The sequence below is a fragment of the Eubalaena glacialis genome, chromosome 18 (genome assembly GCF_028564815.1).
Source record: "Eubalaena glacialis isolate mEubGla1 chromosome 18, mEubGla1.1.hap2.+ XY, whole genome shotgun sequence".
In the NCBI taxonomy this organism is placed as follows: domain Eukaryota; kingdom Metazoa; phylum Chordata; class Mammalia; order Artiodactyla; family Balaenidae; genus Eubalaena; species Eubalaena glacialis.
The window spans coordinates 19,075,745-19,103,007 of record NC_083733.1 but is presented as its reverse complement, the minus strand read 5'-3'; the positions used below and the strand labels follow the sequence as shown (position 1 = coordinate 19,103,007).

At 50.0% G+C, this 27,263-nt stretch overlaps 2 protein-coding genes across 4 annotated transcripts; one reads left to right on the top strand and one right to left on the bottom strand.

The window, feature by feature from the left end:
* Positions 1–131: 131 nt before the first annotated feature.
* Positions 132–16,591, top strand: TSNAXIP1 (translin associated factor X interacting protein 1). Of its 3 annotated transcripts, XM_061173174.1 has the most exons (16): positions 132–384; positions 4,500–4,602; positions 10,833–10,945; positions 11,075–11,201; positions 12,356–12,449; positions 13,021–13,217; positions 13,556–13,691; positions 14,117–14,286; positions 14,358–14,517; positions 14,594–14,724; positions 14,888–15,013; positions 15,168–15,320; positions 15,421–15,530; positions 15,741–15,867; positions 15,962–16,068; positions 16,284–16,591. In XM_061173174.1, exons 1-16 carry the CDS (start codon positions 338–340, stop codon positions 16,522–16,524), a joined length of 2,142 nt encoding a protein of 713 aa, XP_061029157.1. In that variant the 5' UTR covers positions 132–337; the 3' UTR covers positions 16,525–16,591. The 3 variants fall into 3 exon arrangements, with proteins under 3 accessions (XP_061029157.1, XP_061029155.1, XP_061029156.1); XM_061173172.1 differs by lacking the exons at positions 132–384; positions 11,075–11,201 and having other exon boundaries at positions 4,522–4,602; XM_061173173.1 differs by lacking the exons at positions 132–384; positions 4,500–4,602; positions 10,833–10,945; ... (1 more) ...; positions 12,356–12,449; positions 13,021–13,217 and having other exon boundaries at positions 13,672–13,702.
* Positions 16,592–16,705: 114 nt separating this feature from the next.
* CENPT (centromere protein T) lies at positions 16,706–22,315 on the bottom strand. Its single transcript, XM_061173297.1, has 13 exons — positions 22,180–22,315; positions 21,007–21,097; positions 20,779–20,866; positions 20,575–20,671; positions 20,318–20,454; positions 20,169–20,205; positions 19,805–19,953; positions 18,942–19,103; positions 18,309–18,629; positions 17,970–18,060; positions 17,189–17,365; positions 17,005–17,109; positions 16,706–16,923 (listed from the first exon to the last, which is right to left on the bottom strand). Exons 1-13 carry the CDS (start codon positions 22,290–22,292, stop codon positions 16,800–16,802), a joined length of 1,692 nt encoding a protein of 563 aa, XP_061029280.1. The 5' UTR covers positions 22,293–22,315; the 3' UTR covers positions 16,706–16,799.
* Positions 22,316–27,263: the final 4,948 nt, after the last annotated feature.

The window sequence follows — 27,263 nt, the reverse complement described above, 5'->3', positions numbered from 1 at the left end:
GGACACCGAAAACTACAGTTCCCGCTGGCAACGCGGCTCCGGCCTCTCCGTTCACCTCCCTCCCCCATGGCCTCTGTTTATCTCCCTGCCTCTGTTCTGGTCGCCAGGGTCATATCCGCTATAGTGACTGACTCTGAGGAGACCCTGTTCCCGGTTCGAGTCCACCTTTGCTACTTGGCCTTCCTCCCGGCCCGCGGGTGCGGGGCTCGGAGGCGTGGCACAATCCTGACCCCGTCCCCTCCGCTGGGCTGCTGGGACCTGGTCGCCATGGCTACGGGCTGTAAACTACCACAGCTTCCCAGGCCACGAGTGCTGGCTGCCCGGCTGCCCTAGGGTCATGGACTCCCCGAAGCCGCAGTGCCCCAGCTTCGCGACCACGTCGAGGTAGGCGCTGGCCGGGCTGAGGGCGGAGAGGAGGCCTTGAGTACTTCCAGAAAAAGAAATGGTACCTGATTCGGACCTCTGCACCTCCTGTCTCTGTCCATTGGTTTGGGGCTCCAGCCCCACAGGATCAGTGGTGCAGAAACAGTTAGAATCTCAGATGACTTGTCAGCCCAGGAAGGTCGTTACATTCTAGTAAAAGGGCAGGAGCACTTTATCATTAGTAATAGCCAGCTTTTTCGTATTGAGCGTGTATTATGTGCCAAGTGCTCTATACACCATATTTAACCCTCACAACAACTCTATGAGGTAGTAATATCACTATTTTACAAATAAAGAAATAGAATCCTGAAGAGATCATGTGTCTTACACATGTTTATAAGTGATGGAGCTAGTATTTGAACCCAGCCATGTGAGACCCGAACCTGAGATCTTAGCCACAAGGATAAACAACCTCTTCACCCACTGACTTATGACAAAGAAGCATCTCTAAGCAGCCCAAGAACATCCCATGGCCTCAAGGTAGCTCCTGCCTGTATTCAGGGGTGCAGCATCTGGACACTGCAAATATGATAACAAGCTCTGTTAGCCAGGAAAGCCACAAAGTATACATATTAAAACAAAAATTTTGGCTAAATACCTTTCTAGCTCTGAGAGCTAAGAGAAGGCCCTTAAGTTCTGGGCCTCTGTTTCCATATCTCAAACATGGGAATGACACAGCCCACCTTAAACTGTTGGGAAAATTTAGGCAGCATATATGAAGCTCTCATGACAGCTCTTGCACATAATAGGCATTCAGTAAGTGTTTAATGAATGTACTTTCTTGCATCTACTCATTCCTAATGCAAAAAACCTGATCTCACCTAAACTCTAATCCCCCATGGTCAGCTGCCTTGACAGAGAAAGCCTAGAAAAGTCAAGAAATTAAATGCTGCCTTGACAGAGAAAGCCGAGAAAAGTCACAAAATGAATCACAAAAACCAGACAGCAGGCTTGAGAAAGAGTGTTGTTACCCAACACACGAATGATTTAGGAAACTGCAATCGTGTTTGAAAGGGATATGAAACAGACTCAGAAAGAGAATCCCCATGTATTTTAAGAAGGAAGCACAATGTAATTGCTGATGCTGAATTTGGTGACAGTACAAAACATCATTCCTGCCCATATTCTTCATTCACCAGTGTTTAGTAGTGTATAGTATATTGGGCCAAGCTCACTGCTTCCCTTAGAGGAATAGTGTAGGTGTCCTCCTCCAGCTGCCCTTAGAGCAGGGCCAGGATGATGAAGCATAGGCCAGACCTTAGCACTACACAAATGTCAGCAGGACCCTCTAAAAGGGACTTTGAGGGAATTCCCTGGTGGTCCAGTGGTTAGGACACTGCACTCTCACTGCCGAGGGCCCGGGTTCAATCCCTGCTCGGGGAACTAAGATCCTGCAAGCCACACAGTGTAGCCAAAAAAATAAATAAAGGGACCTTTGAATTGTGCATTTTCCTGCGGCAGGTTTCTCCTCCCCATTGGCTTTCTCCTTTCAGCCTCACATCCCTGGCACAGTAGATTTGTGGATGGAACTCAGTAGCTTGACTTCACTCAATACCAGGACTTACCCCTGTCAAACCCACTGCTTGCCATTAGTTAAATAAATGAGTTTTCTCCACCTTTGAAGTAGAAATACAGATAATCTATTTTCCATTCCTCTCTGAGAATTGGTGTAAAATATTTAATATAATACTAAAGAAGCATCCTAAGCTTTTTGGATAAGTGTATAGACTCTACCAGGTGTTTTTAAATTTATTTATTTTATTTATTTATTTTTGGCTGCTTTGGGTCTTCATCGCTGCACGCGGGCTTTCTCTAGTTGCGGCGAGCGGGGGCTACTCTTCGTTGCGGTGCACAGGCTTCTCATTGCAGTGGCTGCTCTTGTTGCGGAGCACGGGCTCTAGGCGTGCGGGCTTCAGTAGTTGCAGCATGTGGGCTCAGTAGTTGTGGCTCATGGGCTTCAGTAGTTGCAGCCTACGGGCTCAGTAGTTGTGGCTCACGGGCTCTAGAGCGCAGGCTCAGTAGTTGTGGCGCACAGGCTTAGTTGCTCCACGGCATGCGGGATCTTCCTGGGCCAGGGCTCGAACCTGTGTCCCTGCATTGGCAGGTGGATTCTTAACCACTGCGCCACCAGGGAAGCCCCAGGTGTTTTTAAAATTAACATTTGCGAATCTGTTTTTGACTACTGTCTCCCTTGGCATTCAAAACTAACATGTTACCGGCCGCTCTCGCCTTTGAGATGGCCCACACTCTGTCTGTGGAGTGTGTTTCTCTCCAAATAAATCCACCTCTTACCTATCACTTTGTCTCTCACTGAGTTCTTTCTGAAAAAACAAACAAAAAACAAAAAAAAACTAACATGTTACCTACTGAGATTTTCCATCTGGCAACTTCTCAGGATTTGTAGAGTTCCCCATAGTTTTCTTGCTTACCTTGCCCCATGTGGTAGTTTCAGCAGGAGCAAGAAGAACAGAGTTTAGAAAATTGACTGGTCTTGACAGGAAGGTATGATTTAACCCAGTGAGCAGATGGGTTGATCTGCTGCATCCTGTCTCAAACCCATAAACATCTGAGCAAAAGCCTTTCCTTTTCTACACCGGCTGCGTATTCTACATGGTTTGCTCACACTTGTTCAGTTTAGAGACAATAGAGAACTGGAGTTTGGGGTGTCACTGCTCCATGAAGTAGGACTGAAGAACCCTGCAGGACAGGGTTTCCCAACTGGGTTCACGTCACTGCTCTCAACTTCCCTGGAGTTTGGGTAATCCTTGTCTCAGTTTTATGGACAAAGACACTGAGGTTCAAGAGGTTAAACAGCATACCCAAGGTCACCAGCTAGCAAGGGGAATGAAGACACAAGTCTATCTGGCGGCATAAATCCCTCCCACCCGCCACCACCATGGATTACTGGGATCACTTCTTCCTTTTGTTCCACCTAAGTCTGACTGCCCACAGGCAGCCCTCCCTCTAGACCCCCAAATGCCTTCCTAGCTTGAGCAATGATGGCTCTCCCCAAGAGGCCTAGGAGTTAAAAGTGGATCCTTATGATCCACTTTTCCCACATCCTGCTGTCACAGTTAATATCTCTGCAGCTCCTTGCAGTTTACAGGTTATTTTTTTTAATTAATTAATTTTTAATTTTTTAATTTTTTGGCTGCATTGGGTCTTCGTTGCTGCGTGCTGGCTTCTTCTAGTTGTGGCGAGCGGGGGCTACTCTTCATTGAGGTGTGCAGGCTTCTCATTGCAGTGGCTTCTCTTGTTTCAGAGCACAGGCTCTAGGCATGCGGGCTTCAGTAGTTGTGGCTCGTGGGCTCTAGAGCGCAGGCTCAGTAGTTGTGGCGCATGGACTTAGTAGCTCTGCGGCATGTGGGATCTTCCTGTACCAGGGCTCGAACCCGTGTCCCCTGCATTGGAAGGCGGATTCTTAACCACTGCGCCACCGGGGAAGTCCCTACAGGTTATTTTTGCATATCTCTTTCACTCTTATTTAAACTTCACAACAACATTGTGAGATAGAAAATGCAAGAACTGTCTCCACCTCCTTGTGAGGAAACTGGGCTGAAAGAAGTTAAATGACTTGCCCAAGGGGATCCCTATTGGAAACACAGATGTCAGCCTCTGGGCCCTATCAGCCAGTAAGTAGAGGCTCAAGACTCCCACCCTGGCTCTTGGACCCCAGACCCTGTACTTCTTGTCCTATAGCACCTGCTTTTGGTATCACACCCCCAGAATGTGGCTGTCACATTCATGGAACTGTCATCACAGCCACAGCTAAACACTGAAGGGAAGTATAGGCCTGCAGGGTTCTCTGGGTTCATGGTGAGGGTGTCCTGCCACTGCAGGAGTTGGTGAGACTCTAGTGATGAGGAGAAGGTTTCTGGGAATGTGGGAAAATGGTTTGGGCCCCGAGCCAGGAGCTTGTTGGCAGCACCTCTGGGAATCTGGAGGCAGCACTTGGAAGACCCAGAGCCTGGCTCTGAGGGGAAAGGAAGCCATGTCTTGTGGCTCTGGGAAGAGTGGAAGTGTACTCCCCACTCAAGGCTCTGTCACCCACCACTTCCTTCTCCTTCTCTGTGCAGAGCACACTTGCGACCTTTAGGAGTGATCGTAGATGATTCCTTCCTCACAGAAGCCAAGAATACCCAGAAACGCAAGCTTTCTCAGAAACGGAAGACGCTGCTGGTTAGTGGCCGTGTCCTGTTGGAACCCTCAATTTTGATCCCCAGATCCTTTCTGCCTCCCTCTCTGCAACCCAAAAGCACCACCCACCTGAAACATGCCCCACCAAGCGGCTTCTCCCCAGTTAGGGGAGTGTGGCTCAGAGGCCAGGCCCAGCAGGCTCTGGGGTGGGAGCGTGCACACTTGCTGCACCTCACCGGAAAAGCCTTCCCAGACCTCCCCGAGCAGAGAGGGACTCAGCTCCTGCCCACAGATAACCTTCCCCTGCAACTCAGCATTCTGGAGTGGACCTCATTTCTTCATCCAGCCTGCCATGAGCCAGGCATTGTGCTGGGTGCTGGGATGGTCCCACCAGATCTGTCAAGGTCCTTCAGAGCTATGACTATATCTTTTTGTCTTTACGGCCACAGTGCCTGATGTGGTACTTGAGTGGCTGGCATATGTGCACCATAATTGCTGTATGTATGTGAAGACAGTAGTAAAGGATGTTTCTCCATTGCGCTGTTGCTCTGCACTGGAAGTAGAGACTCTTTACCCGCCTCATGACAGGTTCTCCCTCCATTCATGTTCTTTAAAATTTTTATATAAAAATGAATGCTGGGGAATTCCCTGGCGGTCCAGTGGTTAGGACTCCACACTTCCACTACAGGGGGCACAGGTTCCATCCCCGGTCTGGGAGCTAAGATCCTACATTCCTGCATGCCACGTGGCGTGGCAAAAAAAAAAAAAAGAATATTCTTCCCTCAAATTAAAAAAAAATACTGTGTTATTAAGATTTGGGGCTTTTGTTGATATGATCATAAGATTGTTATTACTATTTAACAAGCAAACAGCCATTGTCCAAATCTTACAGGTGAAAAAACACATCTGAGCAAATTTATAACTCCAGCTCACAGTGGAGAACTGTGGGCTGTGGTGGTTTTCTTTGTGGGAGTGTGTCTTGTCTGGAGGATCTGGGGACACATGAGCTGTACACTTTGTGAGGCTAGGGACTTCAAGCATGGGAACCCTGACATCAGGGAGGGAAAGGGGTAGTGTGGACTCTAAGCGGAGACCAAGCGCAGCCACAGTCCCGAAAGATCCGATTACTTGGGGCGCCTGCTCCCCATCCCCCTCAGCTGCCACCTACTCAGTGAACCTGGGGCCAGGCTCTTTCACTCCCTTTCTTCTGCGCGGCGGCAGTGACACTGTTCTCAACCACCAGAGGACGCTGTTGCCTCCTGCCGCCCCCGACCCCCGGGGCCGCCCTTCCCGTTTTCACCTGCAGGGGGAAGCAGAGAGCACGGAGCTCCCGGGAACGCCGCCTTCCAACCACCCGCTTGCGGAGGCCTTACCAGCTGTTAACAACCAGGACAAGAAAGCAGCATATGCCCAGCAATCAAAATAGGGTGACTTTTTCTCTTTACAGAAACGGCAGACAGAGCACGAAGATGGGCCTTTTTTATTTTTTAAGTCTCCCCAAATAAGCTAAATTAAGCTTTATTTCTATGACTAAACTGGTTTTGTCTGCTCAGGAAATTTTCAAGGCTAGTCTCCCTTTGTTTTTGTTCTTGTTTTTTGTTTGTTTGTTTGTTTTTAACTGAAGTCTGGTTAATTTACAATGTTGTCTTAGTTTTAAGTGTACAGAAAAGTAATTCAGCTTTACATATATAATATATATATTCTTTTTCAGGTTCTTTTCCATTATAGGTTATTACAAGATACTGAATATAGTTCCCTGTGCTATACAGTAGGTCCTTGTTGTTTAGCAGTTTTATATATAGTAGTGTGTATATGTTAATCCCAAACTCCTAATTTATCTCCCCCACACCCACCCCTCTATCCCCTTAGGTAACCATAAGTTTGTTTTCTGTGCCTGTGAGTCTATTTATGTTTTGTAAATAAGTTCATTTGTATCATTTTTTTAGATTCCACATATAAGTGATATTATATGATATTTGTCTTTCTCTGTCTGACTTACTTCATTAATATGATAATCTCTAGGTCCATCCGTGTTGCTGCAAATGGCATTATTGCATTCTTTTTTATGGCTGAGTAGTATTCCATTGTATATACATACCACATCTTCTTTAGCCATTCATCTGTTGATCAACACTCAGGTTGCTTCCATGTCTTGGCTATTGTAAATAGTGCTGCTATGAACATTGGGGTGCATGTAACTTTTCGAATTACAGTTTTCTCTGGAAATATGCCCAGGAGCAGGATCATATGGTAAATCTATTTTTAGTTTTTTAAAAAAACCTCCATACTGTTCTCCACAGTGGCTGCACCAATTTACATTCCCACCAACAGTGTAGGAGGGTTCCTTTTTCTCCACACCCTCTCCAGCATTTATTATTTGTAGACTTTTTAATCATGGCCATTCTGACTGGTGTGAGGTGATACCTCATTGTAGTTTTGATTTGCATTTCTCTAATAATTAACGATATTGAGCATCTTTTCATGTGCCTGTTGGCCTGGCCTCTTGAAAATGTGAAAAACTTACCATTAACTGACCAGGGTTAGGTGCTTCTTTGACAACTTCCCAGGTGTCTTCCAGGGTTACTTTGTCCTTTTATAAAAATCACATCAATTTTAATAGTCTTTCAAAAAAACTTTTTCTGTCTTGATTTTTAAGTTTGGCTTCTCATGTTTCCAGTTTATCTATTTCTACTTTTATTTCCTATGTTTAAAATTTTTATTATGATATTTTTTTCCTTTTCAGGCAACCACAGGCTGAAGGCTTTCTTTCCTAATAGTGAAAGGATTTTATTTTATTTTATTTTTTTACATCTTTATTGTAGTGTAATTGCTTTACAATGTTGTGTTAGTTTCTGCTGTATAACAAAGTGAATCAGCTATATGTATACAAATATCCCCATATCCTCTCCCTCTTGCACATCCCTCCCACCTTCCCTATCCGACCCCTCTAGGTGGTCACAAAGCACTGAGCTGATTTCCCTGTGCCATGCAGCTGCTTCCCACTAGCTAGCTATTTTATATTTGGTAGTGTACATATGTTAATACTACTCTCTCACTTCGTCCCAGCTTACCCTTCCCCCCTCCCCGTGTCCTCAAGTCCATTCTCTATGTCTGCGTCTTTATTCCTGTCCTGCCCCTAGGTTCATCAGAACGATTTATTTATTTATTGGCTGCGTTGGGTCTTCATTGCTGCGCGCGGGCTTTCTCTAGTTGTGGCGAGTGGGGGCTACTCCTTGTTGCGGTGCGCAGGCTTCTCATTGCGGTGGCTTCTCTTGTTGCGGAGCACGGGCTCTAGGTGTGCGGGCTTCAGTAGTTGTGGCTCACGGGCTCTAGAGCGCAGGCTCAGTAGTTGTGGCGCACGGGCTTAGTTGCTCCGCGGCACTGGGATCTTCCTGGACCAGGGCTCGAACCCGTGTCCCCTGCATTGGCAGGCGTATTCTTAACTACTGCACCACCAGGGAAGCCCCAACCATTTTTTTTTAGATAGTGAAAGGATTTTAAGCAATTAAATACTTGTGAGTGCTTTTCTGATCATATCCCAAACATTTTGAACATGTAATTTCTATAACATGTTGTATTTTTACTTTAAGTAATAAATGGGTCGGGAAAAATATTAATTTATTTTTAAATTTCTGTAAATGGTTAAGTGTTTCAGAGGTATGTTTATATTATCATTTCTTATTTCATTGTATTATATCAGGAAATGCAAGGTATACAGTTTCTCATTTAAAAGTGTGTTAACACCTTATCTGTGGTCTACGATTAGTTTTTTGTATATATTAAAAGATTGTCCTTCTTTATTTCCGTTTAATGTATGTATAAATCTACTGACTTGTCATTATCAACTGTATTACTCTTAGTATTTGTCTTTTACCCTTCTCTGCTTGATGTAGCTTATTTTGATAGGAGGGCTTTAAACTCTTTACAATTCTGTTTCATCATCTCTCTTTCCTCCCCTCTGTTTTTATCTATTCAACAAATATTTGTTGATTCCGACTGTGTGCCAGGCACTGTGGATACAGTGGTAAACAAGACAGACAAAGTCTGTGTTTCTGAGAGAAGATGGGGGTGTGATGATGGGAAAGTGTGGGCGTTGGGATTGGGAAGAGTATCAGGGAGAACCCCCGAGATGCTAAGGTTGAATAGTCAAACTGGAGCATTCTTGACCCAGGGAAAGCATGTGTGAACATATACACCCAATAAGTAGCGTTTTCGTTTTTATTTTGCCTTGCATCCAGCTAAATTATTGTGCTCCCTTAAATATTTATTCCACAATATTTGCTGAGTGCTGCTTAAGACTATGAAGAGTGTTAACACAACATTGTAAATCAACTATACTTCAATTAGGAAAAAAAAAAAAGACTATGAAGAGTGTGAAGTATGATGCCATCAGTTCTGGAAGTACAGAGATAGGTCAACCTAGACCCTTGCAAGAGGCTGGAGTCCTTCCTGGGACCTAGCAACAAGGCTTACTATGTACTTTCCAAAATATTTAGGGAAAGGATGAATGATTCAAGATTGAGAAAAAATAGGTAGAACTAATAGAATGCAAAGAAGAGCCCAAGGAGACAGTGGCATTTTCCACATTAAGAGGGTCAGGAGCCAGTTACCATTAGCCTGGAAGGACTCCTAGAACCTGGATGTGTGGGACATGGGTGGTAGGCCTAGTCTCTCTCCATCTCAGAAGAACCTGGAAGCTGGGCTCAGGGCCTTCCACAGAGGAGGTTTTAATACTGAATTCAATAATTCAATGTTCTTTTAGATTTCAAAGTAACTTATGTGCATTGTAGAAAATTTTGAAAAATACACGATTACAGACACAAAAGCACCCATGGGCCTATCATTGGAGAATAATTACTGATAACCTTTTGGATTATTTCCTCCATCTTTTCTGGGTTTTCATCTTACCTGGTTGTGCTTATTCTCTAATTTCAGGCTTTACTTAACCCTTAGAGATATAGTGCATGTTAAGCCTCTTTGTAAACATTTCATGCCTGTATAAGAATCTTCTGTTTTTAGACAGGAGTTTTCTGATTTTTTCATAGTCACAAGTAAGTCTTTGAGGACTGCCCTTAGGCATGAAGCTGCCGCTTCATCTCTGTCCCCTCTGCACTGGCCAGCCCAGACCTCAGCCTCAGCCAGCCTACCCTCCTTGGGCATTGGCCCCTGTTCATAGCCCTTCAAAACTCCTGCTGTTTCCCTGAGGTATTGGTGCTACCCAGGCAGTCTTTGTGCACCCCCCCCCACCTCCCCTGACACATCACTCTCTTCCAGAGTGACCTCAGCTCCTCCCATGAAGTCACTCAAGCTTTACTGAAATCACTGACATCATCACTTCTTCCTCTAAGAGGACCAGCCTCCCCTGGCACCCTCCAGTCAGGGCCCCCACACTCCTGTGACCTGCATCGGCTTCAGTTACTACCTGCTTATCAGTTCACTTGTCGTCCCACTTCTATCATACCCCCAGCTTCCTTCATGTCCCAGAACCCAGCAGGGGCTGGCATGTGCTATGGACCCAGAAATGTTTGATGAACAAATGAATGACTGAATGGATGAACCCTAGAAGTAGGCTTCACTGGGTAAGAGAGTCATTTTTTTCTCTCATGTTTTGAGTATTTCATAAAAAGTTTAAAAAACAAGCTCATAAATACTACTACCCCCTACCCCTGCTCAAGGTTCAAAATGAGATCCCACTGCTTCAGGGCCCTACCATCTCTCCCCTCCCCCTCCCCCAGGGGGTAGAGCCTAGTCTCCTCCCGGGGTCCACAGGTCACCCTGCTGCATCTCTGCAGTCCTGCCTGAGAGTCCAGGCTTGAGGCTGGGCCTGCCCTCCCCTGTCTCTCTTTAGCTGGACTGTGCTGTGGGGGCAAGAGATGGTCCCAGTAAGTACTCATATCTGTTTTCATAGCACAGGTATTCAATACTCACTGACAAACCTACAGAAGAGAAGAAGAACTCCTAGAAGGTGCCTGAGTCTGTATAAACCACCCTCTATTCTTTCTTGTTGCATTCTCACATCAATACAATGCAATGGGGAGCACAACCATTCCCATTTTACAGATGCAGAGACTGAGGCTCAGACTGTGGTCACATAACCAATAAGGGGGATCTAGGGTTTAATCTAATCCCTCTCTAAGGACCACAGTCTTAATTATGAACCATATTAAGAGATGTTGTGGGGGGGGAACCCAGGAGTGGAGGAGGAGCCTGGAGAGGAACATCAGGAAGGGGAGCAATATTGTCATGGTAACCCCACCTGTCCCTTCTTATAGTCCTGTCCGTTCTCCATCGGTGGCCACCTGTCCCCAAGGCCCACATACCTCAGTGACCAGACCATTCTGCATAATCGAAAGCCCTGTTCAGATGACTACCGGAAGCGAGTAGGGTAAGCCAGGGTTAGCCTGATGGTGGACGGACTGGGCCCAGAAACAGTGCAGGGGTGTTGCTGCCCCAGACCCAGGGCACAAGGGCCTGGTGGGGTGTCCATCACATTTCAGTCCACCACTCCCTGCAGTAGCTGGCAGCAGCAGCCCCTGGGCACTACCAAGCCAAGGTACCTAGAGCAACTAGAGAACTACCTACGCAAGGAGCTCCTCCTGCTGGACCTGGGTACAGATTCTGCCCAGGAGCTAAGGCTGCAGGTCAGAGCCACAGAATAACTGGGGGGAGGGCAGGGGCAGGGCCAGGAAGAAACCTTACTCACCAGGACTAGGCACTTCATTCAGGCAAGACCAGCCTTTCCCAGCTCTTTTGGGTTCCCCTTCCTGGTAAAAGAAACGTGTTCTCTGACAAAGCCAGTGAGCAGGCAAGTCTACCACCATGGAACCAAAACTCTCCTGAGGGTTGGGTTTCTTTACCTGAGTCAGGTGGCCTGAATGCTGTCTCCAGTCCCTTCTGTGATCCCCAGCACCCACCTTGGGTCATTGGGTATCAGTGAATGGAGCCTAAATCCTGGCAGTTGGGCAAGCAGGGGTCATACAATGTCTACCAGCCCAGTAACAACAGCCCCAAGTTTGAGGAACTTAGCCAGATACAGAGAGAAATCTAGATGTAACCTAGATTCTGATGCATATTAGGGAAGGAATCACCAAATCCCTCCTCAAACGGAAATGATGACGGGGAATCCCTCACTTCTGACTTAGTCACTGACAGCAGCATTTGCTGAGCACTGTCTGTGTGCCAGGCTCTGGGTGGGGCCTTAGATATGGTCTCACAAGCTAAAGGAACCTCACCAACAAAGAAGCAGAAGCTCAGAGAAGGCATCCGGCTATGTAGTAGTGGAGCTAGGATTCAAACTCAGGGCTGGTTCGGGAGCCTGTGCTCATTCCAGTACACAATGTTGCCTCCAAAAGCTTCCTGTGTGTCCGAGTGGGACAGGAAACCACACCTCTACTTAGAGGCTAGAGCCTTAGACCTTCTCCTGCCCCCACAGTGCTGTAAGATGGGGAGGGGTACTGTTAAGAGGCCAGCTGAAGCACAGTGCATGGAGGAGGCTGGCTGCCTGGAGAGCCAGAGAGGGGGCTCAGGTAGAGAGGGGGAGGTCCTGACCCAGGTCGTCTGCCAGGTCTCAGAGACAGCACCAGGAGAGGTTTCCAGAGAGCAGCTGAGAGAGATGGAGCTGCCCCTCAGCTCCCTGACTGTGAGAGACCCCGGTGGTGCCTGTGGCATTTATTTGAATGTGAGTCGCCTGGCAGCTTCATGCTAGAACACTTCTAAGCCAAGCAAAGAAAAACTTAGGTTCCACTGAGGGTGGCAGCTATAGGCCAGGAGGTGACAGTTTCCCTTTTCTTGCCAGCCTTACAGAGAGATCTTTGAATTTTTCATAGAGGACTTCAAAACATACAAGCCATTGCTATCCTCCATCAAGAATGCATATGAGGTGATGCTGGGTAAGACTGCAGCCTCCCTGCCTGGGCCCAGCCTGGAAGAGGCAGAGAGGATCCTACTCTGACCTTCTGGGTTCTGCAGCAGGGCTGGGGCAGCTACAAACTGGGCCTTGAGGTCACCAAGCCCCCCTTAGCCTTTTTATCACTGTCATGTGATAGGGCACCCCAGGGCAACTGACTACCTCCCATTCTTGGGAAGCATGGTGGGGCAGTATCTGTGGGAAATAGAGCATCTTTTCTATTGACAGTGAAGCCCAGAAGGGAGGGTGTACCCCTGGGAAGTGAGGGGGCTTCCCTCACCAGGCTCAGGAGGTGCTGGGCATGGTGCAGCTGCAGGACTAAAGGCCATATGGGGAAAGGGCATAGGTGAGACCCTGGTCCTCATCGGGACTCTGCCCCTGGTTTAAAAGCAAGTGCAGGAAGGACTTAAGCAGGAGCTATGCTTTGAACAGGCATGTATAGACTCCTCGAGTTTGCAAGGGACATAGCCACTCACTGTGACCTCAGGATCAGTGTCTCCTGGTTGTTTGTCCTCCATGGCCCCAAAGGGACTCTCCTACCTGTCCCTGCTTAGCCCACCAGAGGGAGAAGATTCGGGCTCTGGAGCCCCTGAAGGCGAAGCTTGTCACTGTGAACGAGGACTGCAACGAGAGGATCCTGGCCTTGAGGGCTAAGGAGAGATATGAAATCTCCATGCTGAAGAAAGAGAAGATGAATTTGCTAAAACTCATTGATAAGAAGAATGAGGAGAAGATCTCATTGCAGAGTGAGGTGAAAGGGAGTAATGTGGTGACCAACTCCCTGAATCCCTCCCACCCCAACCCCAGGGGTGACCTTGAGGCCTTCAGCCCTGGGGTGACCCCCTAGCTCTCTCCACCCTTCTGCCTGGAATGACATACAGAACCACCACCTCCCCCCCCATACCCCTCTCTCCACATGCTGCCCTCCTCCTCAGCTCAGCACTGGCTTGGTATGGCCCCAAATGCCAGCAGAGTCCCGCTCCTTGGCTGCCAGATTTTCTCCACAGGAGGAAGCTTCGGCACTTTGCTGGATTCTCAGGAATGACCAGTCTCCTCCTCCTTCTACCTTTCTTGTTCTCTTCCCAACAGGTGACCAAATTGAGGAAGAACTTGGCTGAGGAGTATCTGCGCTACCTCAGCGAGCGAGATGCCCGTAAGATCCTTATTGCAGACCTGAATGAGCTACGGTACCAGCGGGAAGACATGTCACTAGCCCAATCCCCAGGTAAGCCCGAGGTGAGTTTCTCTCCCCTGAAGAGGCGCTGGAGAGGAGTCTGGCTCTCACCACTCCCATTCATTCAACTCTGCTATTATCTGCTCATTCACGATGGGAGATGTTCCTGCTGCCACCTGGGTCTGTGGATCTTCTGAGCTGGCCTGAGAATCATAGACTTGTTGTTTAAGAAGGAAACAATCACTGGCAGCTGAGGCAGCCTAGACTCCCTAAGGGCAGGACAGGCCTGATACTCCACATCCTGGGTTTCTCTATTTAAGCTCAAAGCCCTATGCTGGTAGCACTGTGGAAAGACTCAGGGGTTCCCAAGCTGGGACAGCAGGAAGACCTGGGACATGCCCCAAGGGACACTCAACCCTGCCCTGGGCTACAGGCCCCAGAGGCAGGGTGACATGAGCTGGCGGGCCCCCTGGCAGGTGTCTGGGGGGAAGACCCCGTGAAGTTAACAATGGCTCTGAAGATGGCCCGGCAAGACCTGACCCGCACGCAGATGGAACTCAACACCATGAAGGCCAACTTTGGTGACGTGGTGCCCAGAAGGGACTTTGAAATGCAGGAGAAGACCCTCAAGGATCTGCAGGAGCAGGTGCTGGTGGGCAGGCAGGGTAGGGAAGGGCCATGCAGGTGAGTAGCAAGGACCAATCACCCTGCCCACAGCTGGACAGCCTGAGAGACGACTATGAAGAGGTCCGCAAGGAGCACGAGATGCTGCTGCAGTTGCACATGAGCACGCTGAAGGAGCGGGACCAGTTCTACTCTGAGCTGCAGGAGATCCAGCGCACCTCCACACCACGGCCAGACTGGTCCAAGTGTGAAGGTAATGCTGGCCATGGGAGCCCTAGGGACTGCTCAAGTGCGTGGTCTGGACTCCAGCTCCCTCTCCCCATCCGCAGATGTGGTGGCTGGAGGACGAGATCGCTGGCAAATGCTGGCCGAGGGCAAGAACAGCGACCAGCTGGTGGATGTGCTCCTGGAGGAGATTGGCGAGGGGCTGCTCCGGGAGAAAGACTTCTTCCCTGGTCTGGTAGGGGAGTCCCTGGGCTCAGGAGGCTTGGGGCCAGAGTCAGAATGGCCAGGCGTTGCTGCTGAGAAGACTTGAGGTTCTGGGGGAACTATCTGGGGCTCTGCCCTGCTTGCTGGTGGGGCTACAGAGGGGCCCAGAGATAAGCTGACATGGTTCCATACAGGGTTATGGGGAATCCATCCCCCCTTTCCTTCGATTTGATGGCGTTGTGGAGAACAAGAAGCCAACCAAGAAGGATGTGGTAAACCTCCTCAAGGATGCCTGGAAGGAACGTATCACTGAGGAGCAGGTCAGATCTCTCCAGCCATTTTGGCCTGGTGTGGTGCCTGAGTCCTCTGGTGCATGGGGGGGTGGGGGGTGTCCCTCAAGGTGCTAGGGAACAGGGAGAAGGGCCAACCGACTGTGGGGCAGGCTGACCAAGCAGTCTTCCCCCTACCCTGCAGAAAGAGAAGTTCCCAGATTTCTTCTTCAATTTCCTGGAGCGTCGCTTTGGGCCTGGTGATGCCATGGCCTGGGCTTACACCATTTTTGAATATACCAAGCTCTTCCACTCCAATGAGGTCATGAGTCAGTTCTATGCAGTCTTGATGGGAAAGGTAAGCTTGGGCCTGGCCCTCCACCCTTTGTCCCCGGCATAGGCCAGCTCTGTCCCCACCCCTCTAGGAAACAGCAAGATGGTCAATGCTTCCCCCCTAGAGGAAAGAGAGTGTGTACATCAAGCAGAAGGAGACAATAGCACAGCTGCTGAAGGAGATGACCAATGCTGACAGCCAGAACGAGGGGCTACTAACCATGGAGCAGTTAAGGTGAGAGACCAGTTGGCCACCCCAAATTTCAGCCCCGCATGACCTCTGGCCAAGCTCCTAGCTGTGCAGGGGGAAGGGGAGCCTGGTGGGAAAAGGCCAGAGACTCAGTGCATGCTGCCCTTTTGAGCACTAGTGGGGCTGGCAGAGGGGTGCGGGGAGATGGGTAGGCAGGCCTCAGCCAGGCCTGTCAGCCCTCGTGTCTCCCTACAGCACTGCCCTCAAGAGTACCTTCCCCTTCAAGAAGGACGAGAGAATTCAGGAGTTGATGGAGGCAGGGGGCTGGCATCCCAGCAGCAGCAATGCAGACTTGCTCAACTACTGCGTATTATTTATGGAGGTGGGTTGGGGCCCAGGAACTTGCCCAGTCCTGCCCTAGCCTCTGCTGGACCCTAGCCCGTGTGCCCTCACCCTGCCTTGTGGCCCCTTCCCAGGACGAGGAGGGCCAGAGCGTGCCCTTTGTGCAAAAGCTGTGGGAGCAGTACATGGATGAAAAGGATGAATACTTACAGGAGTTAAAGCAGGAGCTGGACCTGGAACTGTGAGTGACCCTGGGGACCTCAGGCTCACTTAGTCATAGGCAAGTCCTACAGGCTGGGCCACAGAGTAGCACCTCAAGCCTCAGGTCTCCCTATGCACCGAGCTTGCTGCTGGGCACTACATACTGCTCAAGCCTGGGAGAGGGCATCTTGGGGTCTGGGGTATATGGTCAAGAGGACGGTCAAGGTCTATCTCTCTCTCTCTTTGTGGGGGCAGCCATGATGAGGTGACCCTACCCAAGGTACGTGAGGCCTTGATGAACATTGATCCCAGCCTGGACAAGCAGACCCTCAACAGCTATTTGAGCCAGGCCTTCCAGCTCCCCATGACAGAACTGCCAGAAGAGGGCGAGGAAAAGGAAGAGGGCATTGTGATAAGGCTCCAGACTGCACTGGAACAGCTTCAGATGAGTGATGTTAGGCGTATGGGGCCCCGAGAGCAGGAACCTGCAAGCTGAGGCCACTGTGGGCAGCCTGAGTGCTCCTGTGCTGCTAACCTCTGACTGTTGTTATAAAATTGTTTGTCTGAACCCATGCTATTCTCTAGGTTATGCTGGGGAGTCAAGGGAAGGGTGGTTGGTCCCTGCTTGGCTGGTCCCAGAACATGCACCAAAACACAGCATATTCTGTTTGTGACATTTTATTGATGCTGGGGGGCAGGGAGGAAACCTTGAAGTGTATGTGGGGCCAAGGGGCCCCAGGTAGGGACAGGGCAGGTGTTGAGGCCTGGCCACTACTGGGCAGGGAAGACAGTGTTGCCACTGAATGCACAAGGGATGAGCTGCTGTCGGTACTCCAGGGGCAGGTGCCGCTCCACGAGCACATGCAGGGAGACTTGGTCAGTGACCAGGCCCTGCCTGCAGCAGAGGAAGATAGAGAATGAGAGAATCAGTGCCAGCACTCCCACACCCAGCACCTCCCTGCTTCCATCCACTTACCTTCGCATCAGCAGCTCCAGGTCCTCTGGCCTCACAGTCTTGCGGCCAGCATGAGCAGCAAATACCTCCAGGTCGTCACAAAGATGCTGGAAATACTTGTCCAGGCTGCCAAGAGAGTAGGGGTAAAACAGACTGTTCATGATCTGAGGGGCTCCTCTCCCCACCCCAAGTGTCAAGGACTCACCACTTCTCCACCATCTCCACAGCCTTCTTCTCCATGGGCATCTTAGCATAGAAGCTAAAGAGTTTCGCATAGTGGTTCAGTCCAATCTTGTAGGGATCTTGACGGGGTCTGGAGCCAGGGATTCGGGGCTTGGGAGAAAGCCCGGCCGACAGAGGCTCCGGAGGCTCTGAAGGTAACCTGGGGGCAAGGAGTGAACAGAGTTAGCTGAACTGCTGCTACCTAAAGAGCCCGCTAATCAAAGATAAGTCTTGCTGGCTCCTGCCAAGACTGGGGCCCTTGTGCTCCTTGGCCAGGCTGGACCAACAGCTCCAACCATTTCTGGGGGGCAGTGGGGACAGGGGGCTATGTAGAGGCCTGGTCTTTCCCTGGGGCCCCAACCCTCCACAATCTGGGCACAATGTCCCAGTCTAGCCTCATCATACAAACCAGTACTTGCTCAGGCCCATGATCTTCAGGCTTTGGCATGGACATTCCCCCTACTCAGCCCACTGCTGCCTGTCCCATTCTGCTAATCCTCCTCCAGGAAGCCTTCTCTGACTGCATACTAACCTAGGCACTTCCCCCTGTCCAGGCTCCTCTAAGCCCCTGCAAGCAGGCACCAGGGTGACAGATGTGCTCTGAGTGGGCCCCATCCAGCCCACCTTAGGGTGCTCTCCTGGGTAATCATCTTACATACCTAAAGGAAGAGTGATAAGAGTGATAACTCTGTGGTACCCAATGCCAACCTCAGTACCTGCCCCCTTCCAAGAGGCCCATGTGGAACAGGGTTGTGGGATCTTACACTGCAGTGCTAGGCGGTGGAGCTGTCTCAAGAAACTGAAGTCGCCTGGCCCGAAGGAACTCTGGGGTGCTGGAGGCCAACTCTGGACTTGCTGCAGAGGAAGGGCAGGGTTACAGAGGGCACAGGCCTGACCATCTCACTCAACCCTGAAGGCCCACAGCCTCCTTATCCTATTCCTCGAGGGCTCCATCTAGCTCCAGCCAAGCAAGGGGCCCTTCAGAGTTTCCCTGGCCCAAGACCACCTGTGCCCAGAAACACAAGCCAGGTAAGCCCCTCCTCCAAGGCCAGGGACACAGCTGTCACCCACCCACCCCCTGATCCCTGCACTGGGCCCCTTACCTGTTCTACCAGAGGTGTCTTCATCCCCTGAAGATCCTTCTGGCTCCTTGGCCTCGACAGCCCCCCAGGATCCCTCTGCTTCGGTCACTTCTATGTGTCCTTCAGGCTCTTCAGCTCTGGCGGATCCTTGTGCTTCTGCTGCCTTCTCCACTTCCCTCAAGCTTTCTTCCATTCTTTCCTCTGCCTCCTCACCTACTCCATTCTGTAAGGGCTCTACTCCATCTTCTCCAGAGATATTACTGCTGATGTTCGGAAAGCCCATAGCAAGGACACCAACCTCCTCCACCTTTCCTGCCAGAAGCTGGGCTGGTTTCCCAGCACCTGAATCAAGGGGAGAGAATACAGGCTAGAAAAGCAGTAGGCCAGGGCTGTAGCTCTGAGAAAGGTAAAGATGGAGTAGTAAAACCCAGCCTAGCCCATCAAGGAGGGAAGAGGGCCAGAGGCAGCCCCAGGGTACTGGTTTGGAATCTCCTGGCCCAACACTGACTCTGCTCTTGGATGGAGGGATCAACAGCCCTCCAAAGGGACTCGGGGGTGAGGGGGTACACATACGGGCCTGAGGAGGAAAAAACACCAATGCCAATTCTTGCTTAAGCTAGGCTTGGCTCCAGGTTGCGTGCCCCACATACTCACCGTTGTTCTGCAGCCCAAGCCCACTGCTCCATGTCCTGCGACTGGCAGCCCTCTCCACATCTTTAGCCCCAGAGTGAGAGGGGCAAGGCAGGGAGTGGTGCACACTGGGGGAACGGCCAACCAAGGGCTGGGAGAAGGGCTGGGTGTCCTCCAACACTGTGTCTGTTGGCAGAGTAGCAACAGGGGTTTTGAGGCTCTCATCTGGAGATCAAGGTCCAGTTGGCACTCAGTATTTTGCACGCCCACCTGATGCTCTGCTACCCAGTCACCAGGGCCTGGGTAGTGGACCCACAAGCCTGCCCAAGTGGCCCTCAGAGAGAGAAGACTAAGTCTACTCTAAGCCTAATCTCCCTTCCACAGCTCTCCTTGCTTACCTTCCTGCTCCTTAGCCTGGCATTCCCAGGCTCCATAGGTTGCCCCACCCAATCTGCTCACCCATGCCTCCACTTCTCATTCAGGTCCCTCTGCCTGAAACCCTTCTCTTATCCTGGTGAACTTGACTTGTCTTTTGGAATCAGGCTCCCAGGTCAGCTCTGACTGAACAGCTGATCCTGAAACCTAGCCCCTTTCAACCTCCCAATAAGCTCCAGCCACCATATCACACCCCTTTCCTACCCTCAATCCTGTAGCTCTTCAAGGATATGGGGTCCTGGAAGATACTGAGGGACTAAGACTGGACCCCAGCAAGACAAGAGGCAATTTGCAGAAAGAAAGCAGAAAGTCCTCGTAGACCTACTGGCCAGGCTTGCTCACTGTTCTTGACTCAAAGGAGAGAGGAGCAACCTTGGTCTCAGCAGCACCTCCCATCAATCATGGGGGGAAAGCTTTCCCCACAGGCCAGAAGACGGAAATCTCAACCTTACCTGGAGGAGCCAAGGCCAGGGAAGTATCTCGCAGATCCTGCAAAAGTGTACCCACATCTACAGCTCGGTGTGTAGGAGGTCTGCGGGCCAAACCAGGCCTCTTCACTGATTGTGGCTGCAGAGGTGTGGCGAAGGTCAAGTTGAGGGAGCTGACGGGAGGGACAAGGCACAAAGGAAAATCAGGTACCTGAGGTCCAACCCCCCTCCCCCACCCCAGGAGTCCCCCAGCTGCCCCAGTGCTCTCATCTCTTAGAACCCAGCCACCATGCTGTGAGCATGGAGCAGTTAAGGCCAGATTGCATTCTAGTCAGCACCCCCTTCCCCAAGCCTCTCCTCCACCAACTCCCAGAACAGGCAACAGCACCTGGTGAGGGAAGAGGCATCAGCATTCCCATGAGGCTCTGCAAGAGGATGTAAAAAGAAACCATAATAAGTTACCCAGGCCTCTCTCAGGCCTCCTCAGTCTCTCCAGAGGACAGAGAGGGTGGCCACAGGTGTTGTCCAGGACCTCACCTTGGGAGGGAGGCAGTCCCAAGTCCACTCCTTGCTGAAACACTGACAACCTCAGTCTCTGCTTCCTTCTGCCAAGAGCCAGCAGACCTGGAGCCAGGGTTGTGGGGGGCTCGAGTTCAGGAAGCTGCAGCTCCAGGCTACAAGGATGGAGCTTTTCTCAGACAAGCCAGGACACCCAACTCCGGCTCTTAGAGCCCCAAGAGGCTCCCTGACTAGTAATGCCCAGCAGCCTAGCCCAAGGAGGGAATTTACTGCACCTGCCCCGACCGCTTTCCCGTCTGGAAGCCAGGACCACCTGCGGTGCCGGCACTGGCTTCACCACTGACTCTGGCATTAGGATGGAAGATTCCGGGGCTGTAGAAATAGCAAGGAGAGAGTGGAGCTGGCAGGGCAGGCTGCCCTAAATGAGAGATACCACAGGGCTGGTGCCTGATTCTCACTGCAGGCCAGTCCTCACTCACCAGTTAGTAAGATGTTCTTCAGCAGAGTCCGGGGTGTCTGTTCCTCCAGGTGTCCACTGGCTTGAACATGGGCCAATCTGTCAATAGACTTTGGGTAAAAGCATCAAGCAATCAGTTTGTTCCTTTGCCTTGACAGTCCCTCAAGGTGGGCTCCAGAGCAGAGCTATAACTCAAGAGCCCCCTGAAGGCAACCAGAACCCTGTAGTGATCAGTGGGTAGGGCACTTACCCTGGCTCTATGAGAACAACGCCTGGCAGTCATCTTTGTTTGGCTCCTCAGCCTCCTAGAGGAAGGTGTTTGAAGCAGGGCTCTCTGGACACTGTGTAAAGAGCAGCAACTGTGAGAATTATGTAGGGAGGGTGAACTAGAGACGGGTCTTCGTCAGGGATCTTGGCTGAAGTCCTTTACCCTTAGGGACAGGGACCAGAAACCACTTGCCCTCCCACAGCCCTATTCCCAGTTCTATGTCAACAGGGTTGTGGATGAAAGGGAGCCCGAGGGGTATGGTAAGAGAGAAGGAATATGATGACCCAGCCAGAGAGAAGGGCTGAGTAAGGCTTCACAGAAGTGACTATGGCAGAAGTAGGGGTTAACCACACAGATAAGAGAAACAACTGGAAAAGTATCCATTCTAGACACTAAAACAATCCAAGGATATTTCAATATTTTTAAACCTTTTAAGTACTAGTCAGGGTCTGACAGCAACCTCCACATGGGTCACTCCAGCCCTACTCTCTCCAATCCAATCCCCTCTCAGATTCCAGAACCACATAAATGTTCCTCTGGCACAACTCCCACCTCATCACTCATAGGTCTAAAACCTATAATGAATGGCTTCCCATTGTCTATAAAGGAACTGCACTGCCCCAGGAAGTCAGCAGATGCCATCTTCCACCCTCTCTGCACCAAGAGCTCACCACAGCCCTCTCCCACTGACACTCCCACCACGTCAGGCCAAATTCGCTGCTCCCTAGCAAAGCACCTTTCCAGTTCCTGCCTCCTGACTGCTACCCAGGCTATGCTCTGCAACTCCTTTCCCATCTTTCAGCTGGGAACCGCTTGGGAGACAGTTCGGGGCAGATGCCTGGACATACTCTGGAAAAAACTGGCCTAGAGAACATAGCAGAGGTCCAGATTCTGGGCACCTATCCTTCGCTTCCAGAAGCGGACCCCCAAGGACGCCTGCATAATTGAGCTCTGAGGTCCCGAGCGGCCTGGAGTTTCAGGGGTGGGCGCACAAACAGCTGACCCGAGCCCAGCGAGGAGAAAGGAGCCTGTTCTCAGAGCCCTGGACTCTGCTCCTCTCCGAGACTCAGTTTCCGTCTCCAAACAGGGGCAGCTCTGGACCCCATCGCCCACTCCCTCTGGTTGCTCTTGTGTTGGGGCAGCGCCCTCACATACTCAGTCCGAGCACTCCGGGGTCGCCGCGGGGTGCGCGGATCCGCTGTATCCAGCACGCGCCGTAGCAGCGTGCGCGTCGTAGGCTCGCTGTCCCGGCTGTAGCTGTCCGCCATCGCCTCAGCAGCCAGCCCTCCCAGCCGCTTCGGTAGCTACGATCGCCGGCTTCCCGCCGCCACATTTAAGCCAACTCTCGCGATGCTGCTGAATTTAGGTAAACTCTCGCGAGGCTGCCGCACAGCCCCACGGGAATTGCAGTTCTAGTCCTGCCGCAGGCTTCGCCCGGTGTGTACAGTGGTGGTAGCAAACGGGTTTTGCGGGCATCCTTACCTTGAGCCTGGGCAAATATGTGCAGCCAGTCGAAGCCTCGGTTTCCTCACCTGTAAGATGAGGGTGATAACCACCTAATAAGAGTGTGTGTGTGTGTAATGAGTCAATTAGATAATGTTTAACTCAGGATCTGACAAGTAATAAGCCAGGTCATGAATAAATAGCAGTGACTATTTGTGAGAATCTCTCTCATTCTCATCTCCCTCTCCGAAGATGAGGAGAGACACATTTGGGCCAGGAAAAAAATAACTGTATTCTATATGTGACCTGATCAGATTTGCATTTGCAAAGACCAATGTGTCTATAGGACCTGTATCTTTCACAAGAGATCAGTTTGCAGGCTCAGAGGCTAGTGGGCTGTTTGTGATCCAGCAGAGATGTTAAAATCTCCAAACATCAGCAATTTTGAGATGAATTCCGGCTCTCAAAAGTTCTGTTAATGCTGGAGACTCCATTACCATATTTTCACCAATTGACAGCCCCCTGTCCCCTTTCTTAAATTTTAATGGGAGCTGAAATAGAACTTGAGCTCTGAGTTTCCTGTGGAGTTCTCCTTCATGCTCCTAAATTGTGTGTAAAGTTTCAGATACTGGCAGTGGCATGGGCGTATTTGTGCTTATATTAAAAAATAGAGCAAAGAAAAAATAAGATTCTTGCTTCTCAAAATTAGAGAACTGCAGAGGAAAATCATATTCCTCGTCATTTAGATCTGACCTTTGTGTTATCTGACTTAAATTGCTAGCCCTTTGCAGGCACATTTCCGCGATCCTATCAACCACCTAAGTGCAATATTTATTCATTATTTGTAAAGCTTTGGACTGGATAATATGGAAAAAACATAAAAAACTTCTCAAAACAATTTGAGAATGAGCTTACTTTTCACAGCATTATTTGTGTTTGCATAGATTGTCTTTACTGTGTTTACATGATTGATTAAACTTTATATTTACTATTTGTCAAAAAAACAAAACAAAACACAGGGACTGCCCTGCTGGTGTAGTGGTTAAGAATCCACCTGCCAATTCAGAGGACATTCGAGCCCTGGTCCGGGAAGATCCCACATGCTGCGGAGAAACTAAGCCCGTGTACTACAACTACTGAGCCTGCGCTCTAGAGCCCACAAGCCACAACTACGGAACCTCAGTGCCACAACTACTGAAGCCGGCGAGCCTAGAGCCCGCGAGCAACAACTACTGAAGTCTGTGCGCCTAGGGCCCGTGCTCCACAACAAAGAGAAGCCACTGCAGTGAGAAGCCCGTGCACTGCAACGAAGAGTAGCCCCCCCCTTGCCTCAACTAGAGAAAGCCCGCGCGCAGGAACGAAGACCCAATGCAGCCAAAATAATAATAATAATAAAATAATATTTTATAAATATTATTTTAAATAATAAAACACTGGGGGAATTCCCTGGTGGTCCAGTGGTTAGGACTCTGCGCTCTCACTGCCAAGGGCCTGGATTCAATCCCTGGTCCAAGAACCAAAATCCCACAAGCCGCGTGGTGTGGCCAAAAAACACAAGAAAGCAAAACTGAAAACGAACAAACAATCAAAAAACTGGGTTCATGGGGCCAGACCATGTGAGGTATCGCAGGTTCTGGAAAGGAGTTTGGAGAATATTCTAAATGCAATAGGCCACCGGAGGGATTTAAGCAGAGGTATTACATAATTATATTTTCTTTGGCAGCCATGTAAAGAACAGATTGTAGGGTAGGCAAGATTGGAATCAGGGAGACATGTGACAAAGGTTCTTGCCTTTCTCCAGAGGTGACAAGACAGAAGGTGGGCAGGGCAGTGGGGGTGGGGAGAAAGCCAGGCGTTGCATTCCAGACATTTTTTTGAGTGTAGAAGACTAAGTGTAGATTAAAGGTGATTTTATGTACTGGAAGGTAGAGTTTTTTTTTTTTTTAATTAATAATTAATTAATTAATTGGCTGCGTTGGGTTTTCATTGCTGCGCGCGGGCTTTCTCTAGTTGCAGCTAGCGGGGGCTACTCTTTGTTGTGGTGCGCGGGGTTCTCATTGTGGTGGCTTCTCTTGTTGCAGAGCACAGGCTCTAGGCACACAGGCTTCAGTAGTTGTGGCACACAGGCTCAGTAGTTGTGGTGCACGGGCTTAGTTGCTCCGTGGCATGTGGGATCTTCCCGGACCAGGGCTCGAACCCATGTCCCCTGCATTGGCAGGTGGATTCTTAACCACTGCGCCACCAGGGAAGTCCCCTTTTTTTTTTTAAACATCTTTATTGGAGTATAATTGCTGTACAATGGTGTGTTAGTTTCTGCTGTATAACAAAGTGAATCAGCTATACATATACATATATCCCCATATCCCCTCCCTCTTGCGTCTCCCTCCCACCCTCCCTATCCCACCCCTCTAGGTGAACACAAGCACAGAGCTGATCTCCCTGTGCTATGCGGCTGCTTCCCACTATTTTACATTTGGTAGTGTATATATGTCCATGCCACTCTCTCACTTCGTCCCAGCTTACCCTTCCCCCTCCCCGTGTCCTCAAGTCTGGAAAGTAATTTTATAGAGCATAATTTTCAATGTTCTGTACATAAAGAAATGACATCAGTTTGACTTCTCACCAACATTTTTTGAGTAAGGTAGGTCTTGAGACTGGTAGGAGTAGAACCGTATGAGTAACTGTATGACAATGAAAATACATAATAACAGATGCAATGACCTTTGCTGAATTTTATCTCTACTGCACACATTTTATAAACATTTAAACATATAACAGTGTGTATTCATGTTTTTACACTTGTATAAATGATTCACCCAAATGAATGCACATCTTTCACCATGGGCTACACATACTAAAGAACGCATTTCTGAATTTGAAGGGGTTCAAGCTGTGGACCTCAGTTTGCATTAGCCAGAAGGAATGGTTCTGTGAAATCCACACAAATAACCAAGGATCACATTGGTTGTAAACAGAAATGCAATGGTAATGCTTGGGTGTTGGGACCAGAAAAATAGTTCTTTTTTTCCCCATTGTCCTGTATGTTTCTAGAACATTTTAAGTATGGGTCTGTTTTACAATAAAGAATAACAAACTTGGACTTCCCTGGTGGCGCAGTGGTTAGGAATCCGCCTGCCAATGCAGGGGACACGGGTTCGAGCCCTGGTCCGGGAAGATCCCACATGCTGCGGAGCAACTAAGCCTGTGCATCACAACTACTGAGCCTGCGCTCTAGAGCCTGCACGCCACAACTATTGAAGCCTGCGCACCTAGAGCCCGCGCTCTGCAACAAGTGAAGCCACCGCAATGAGAAGCCCACGGACCGCAACAAAGAGTAGCCCCTGCTTGCCGCAGCTAGAGAAAAGCCCATGTGCGGCAACAACGACCCAATGCAGCCAAAAATAAAAAGGAATAACTAAAAAAGTGACAGTTAACTTGGAGTGCTTTTGCAAACTTTTAAAAGGCCCGATCTATTTTGTTTTTATATCAAATAATTAGAAATAATATATAAATTAGGCTTCGAATTCATACCCGTGGTCTGTAATCAGAAGAGAAAAAAGTGAGGAGGGAGAGTCAGGAGAAAGGGTGAAGAACGGCAAGAAGTGGGAGAAACGGGGAACTCGGCAAAGGAGGGCTAGCTTACAGGTAATTCTCCTGGACGAGTGCCTGGCCTCCTCTCTGGTTTTCCACAGCTTCTCTTGCCCTTTAGAACACTTTCCCCAAGGAAGTCGAGGAAGTGGGGAGGTAACTTGTTACACAATACAAATCCTGTCCAACCTCTCGTTTAACACCCCTCCAACAGTTCCCAGTCACCTGCAGAATAAAATCACAAATCTTTTAACTTGGCCCAGTTTGGTATCTTTCGGAGCTTCTGCTATTCTGGCTACCCTTGAGGATCCTTAAGGGCAGAGCCTAGCTCCTTCCTGCCTCAGGTTCTTACAGGCTGGTTCCCGGGGCAAAAACCAGCGACTCCTCCCTAACCAAGCTTTTCGTGGATTTTTTCTTCCTGGGCCTCCGCCTCCCACTTTTCCCTCTCCCTTGTTGATTTCTGTTTTTGGAGCGTTTATTTCTTTGATTAGACATCCATTAGTGGCATTCATTCACATCTATTATTCAAAAGTCTGACCCTCATCCCTCTATAGTCAGGCCGGGTCGGTATGGTTCCTGCACGGTTCCCAACTCCCTGCACTATGCTCGGCGCACAGTAGGCGCCTAGTGATCACTATGTTTAGGTCAATAAGACAGTCAAGGCAAGCGGCGTCTGAGTCGGGGGAGAGTCTCCAATGCAGACAAAAGGGCTCCCTGAGGTCCTTTGGGGCGCTGAGGCTTAGGTCCTTCCTCCCCTCCCCCGCAGGAATGTCGTGGACTCAGCAGCTCAGGGTTCGGGGATCGCTTCCGGCGAACAACACACCCTCGTCCGAAACCTGGTCCGCTTGCAACCCGACCTTACCCTTAGGCGGCGCTCCAGGCCGCAGCCGCCAAGTTTAGCGCAAGGCATTGCGGGATTTGTAGTTTCCGTAGGCACATGCCCAGGGCGCTTGCGCACTGGAGAGACGCGCGCCGCCCGACCCCCATCAGGATTCCAGGTCCTTGCGAAGGGCGGTCCAAGCGACAGCGTTCCAACCGAATACGCCTCTCTAGTCCGCCGAGGGTGAGCCGTGTAGGGGAAGAGTCCGCTCTACGTGGGCTGTCGCGGTGCCCTGCAAAGAGGCCGGAACAAGCGCGCCCCCGCTCCGGAAGTGAGCGGCTTCTGCCGCGGTGCATTGTGGGGGGCGTAGTCCTCTTTCCCAGGCGGT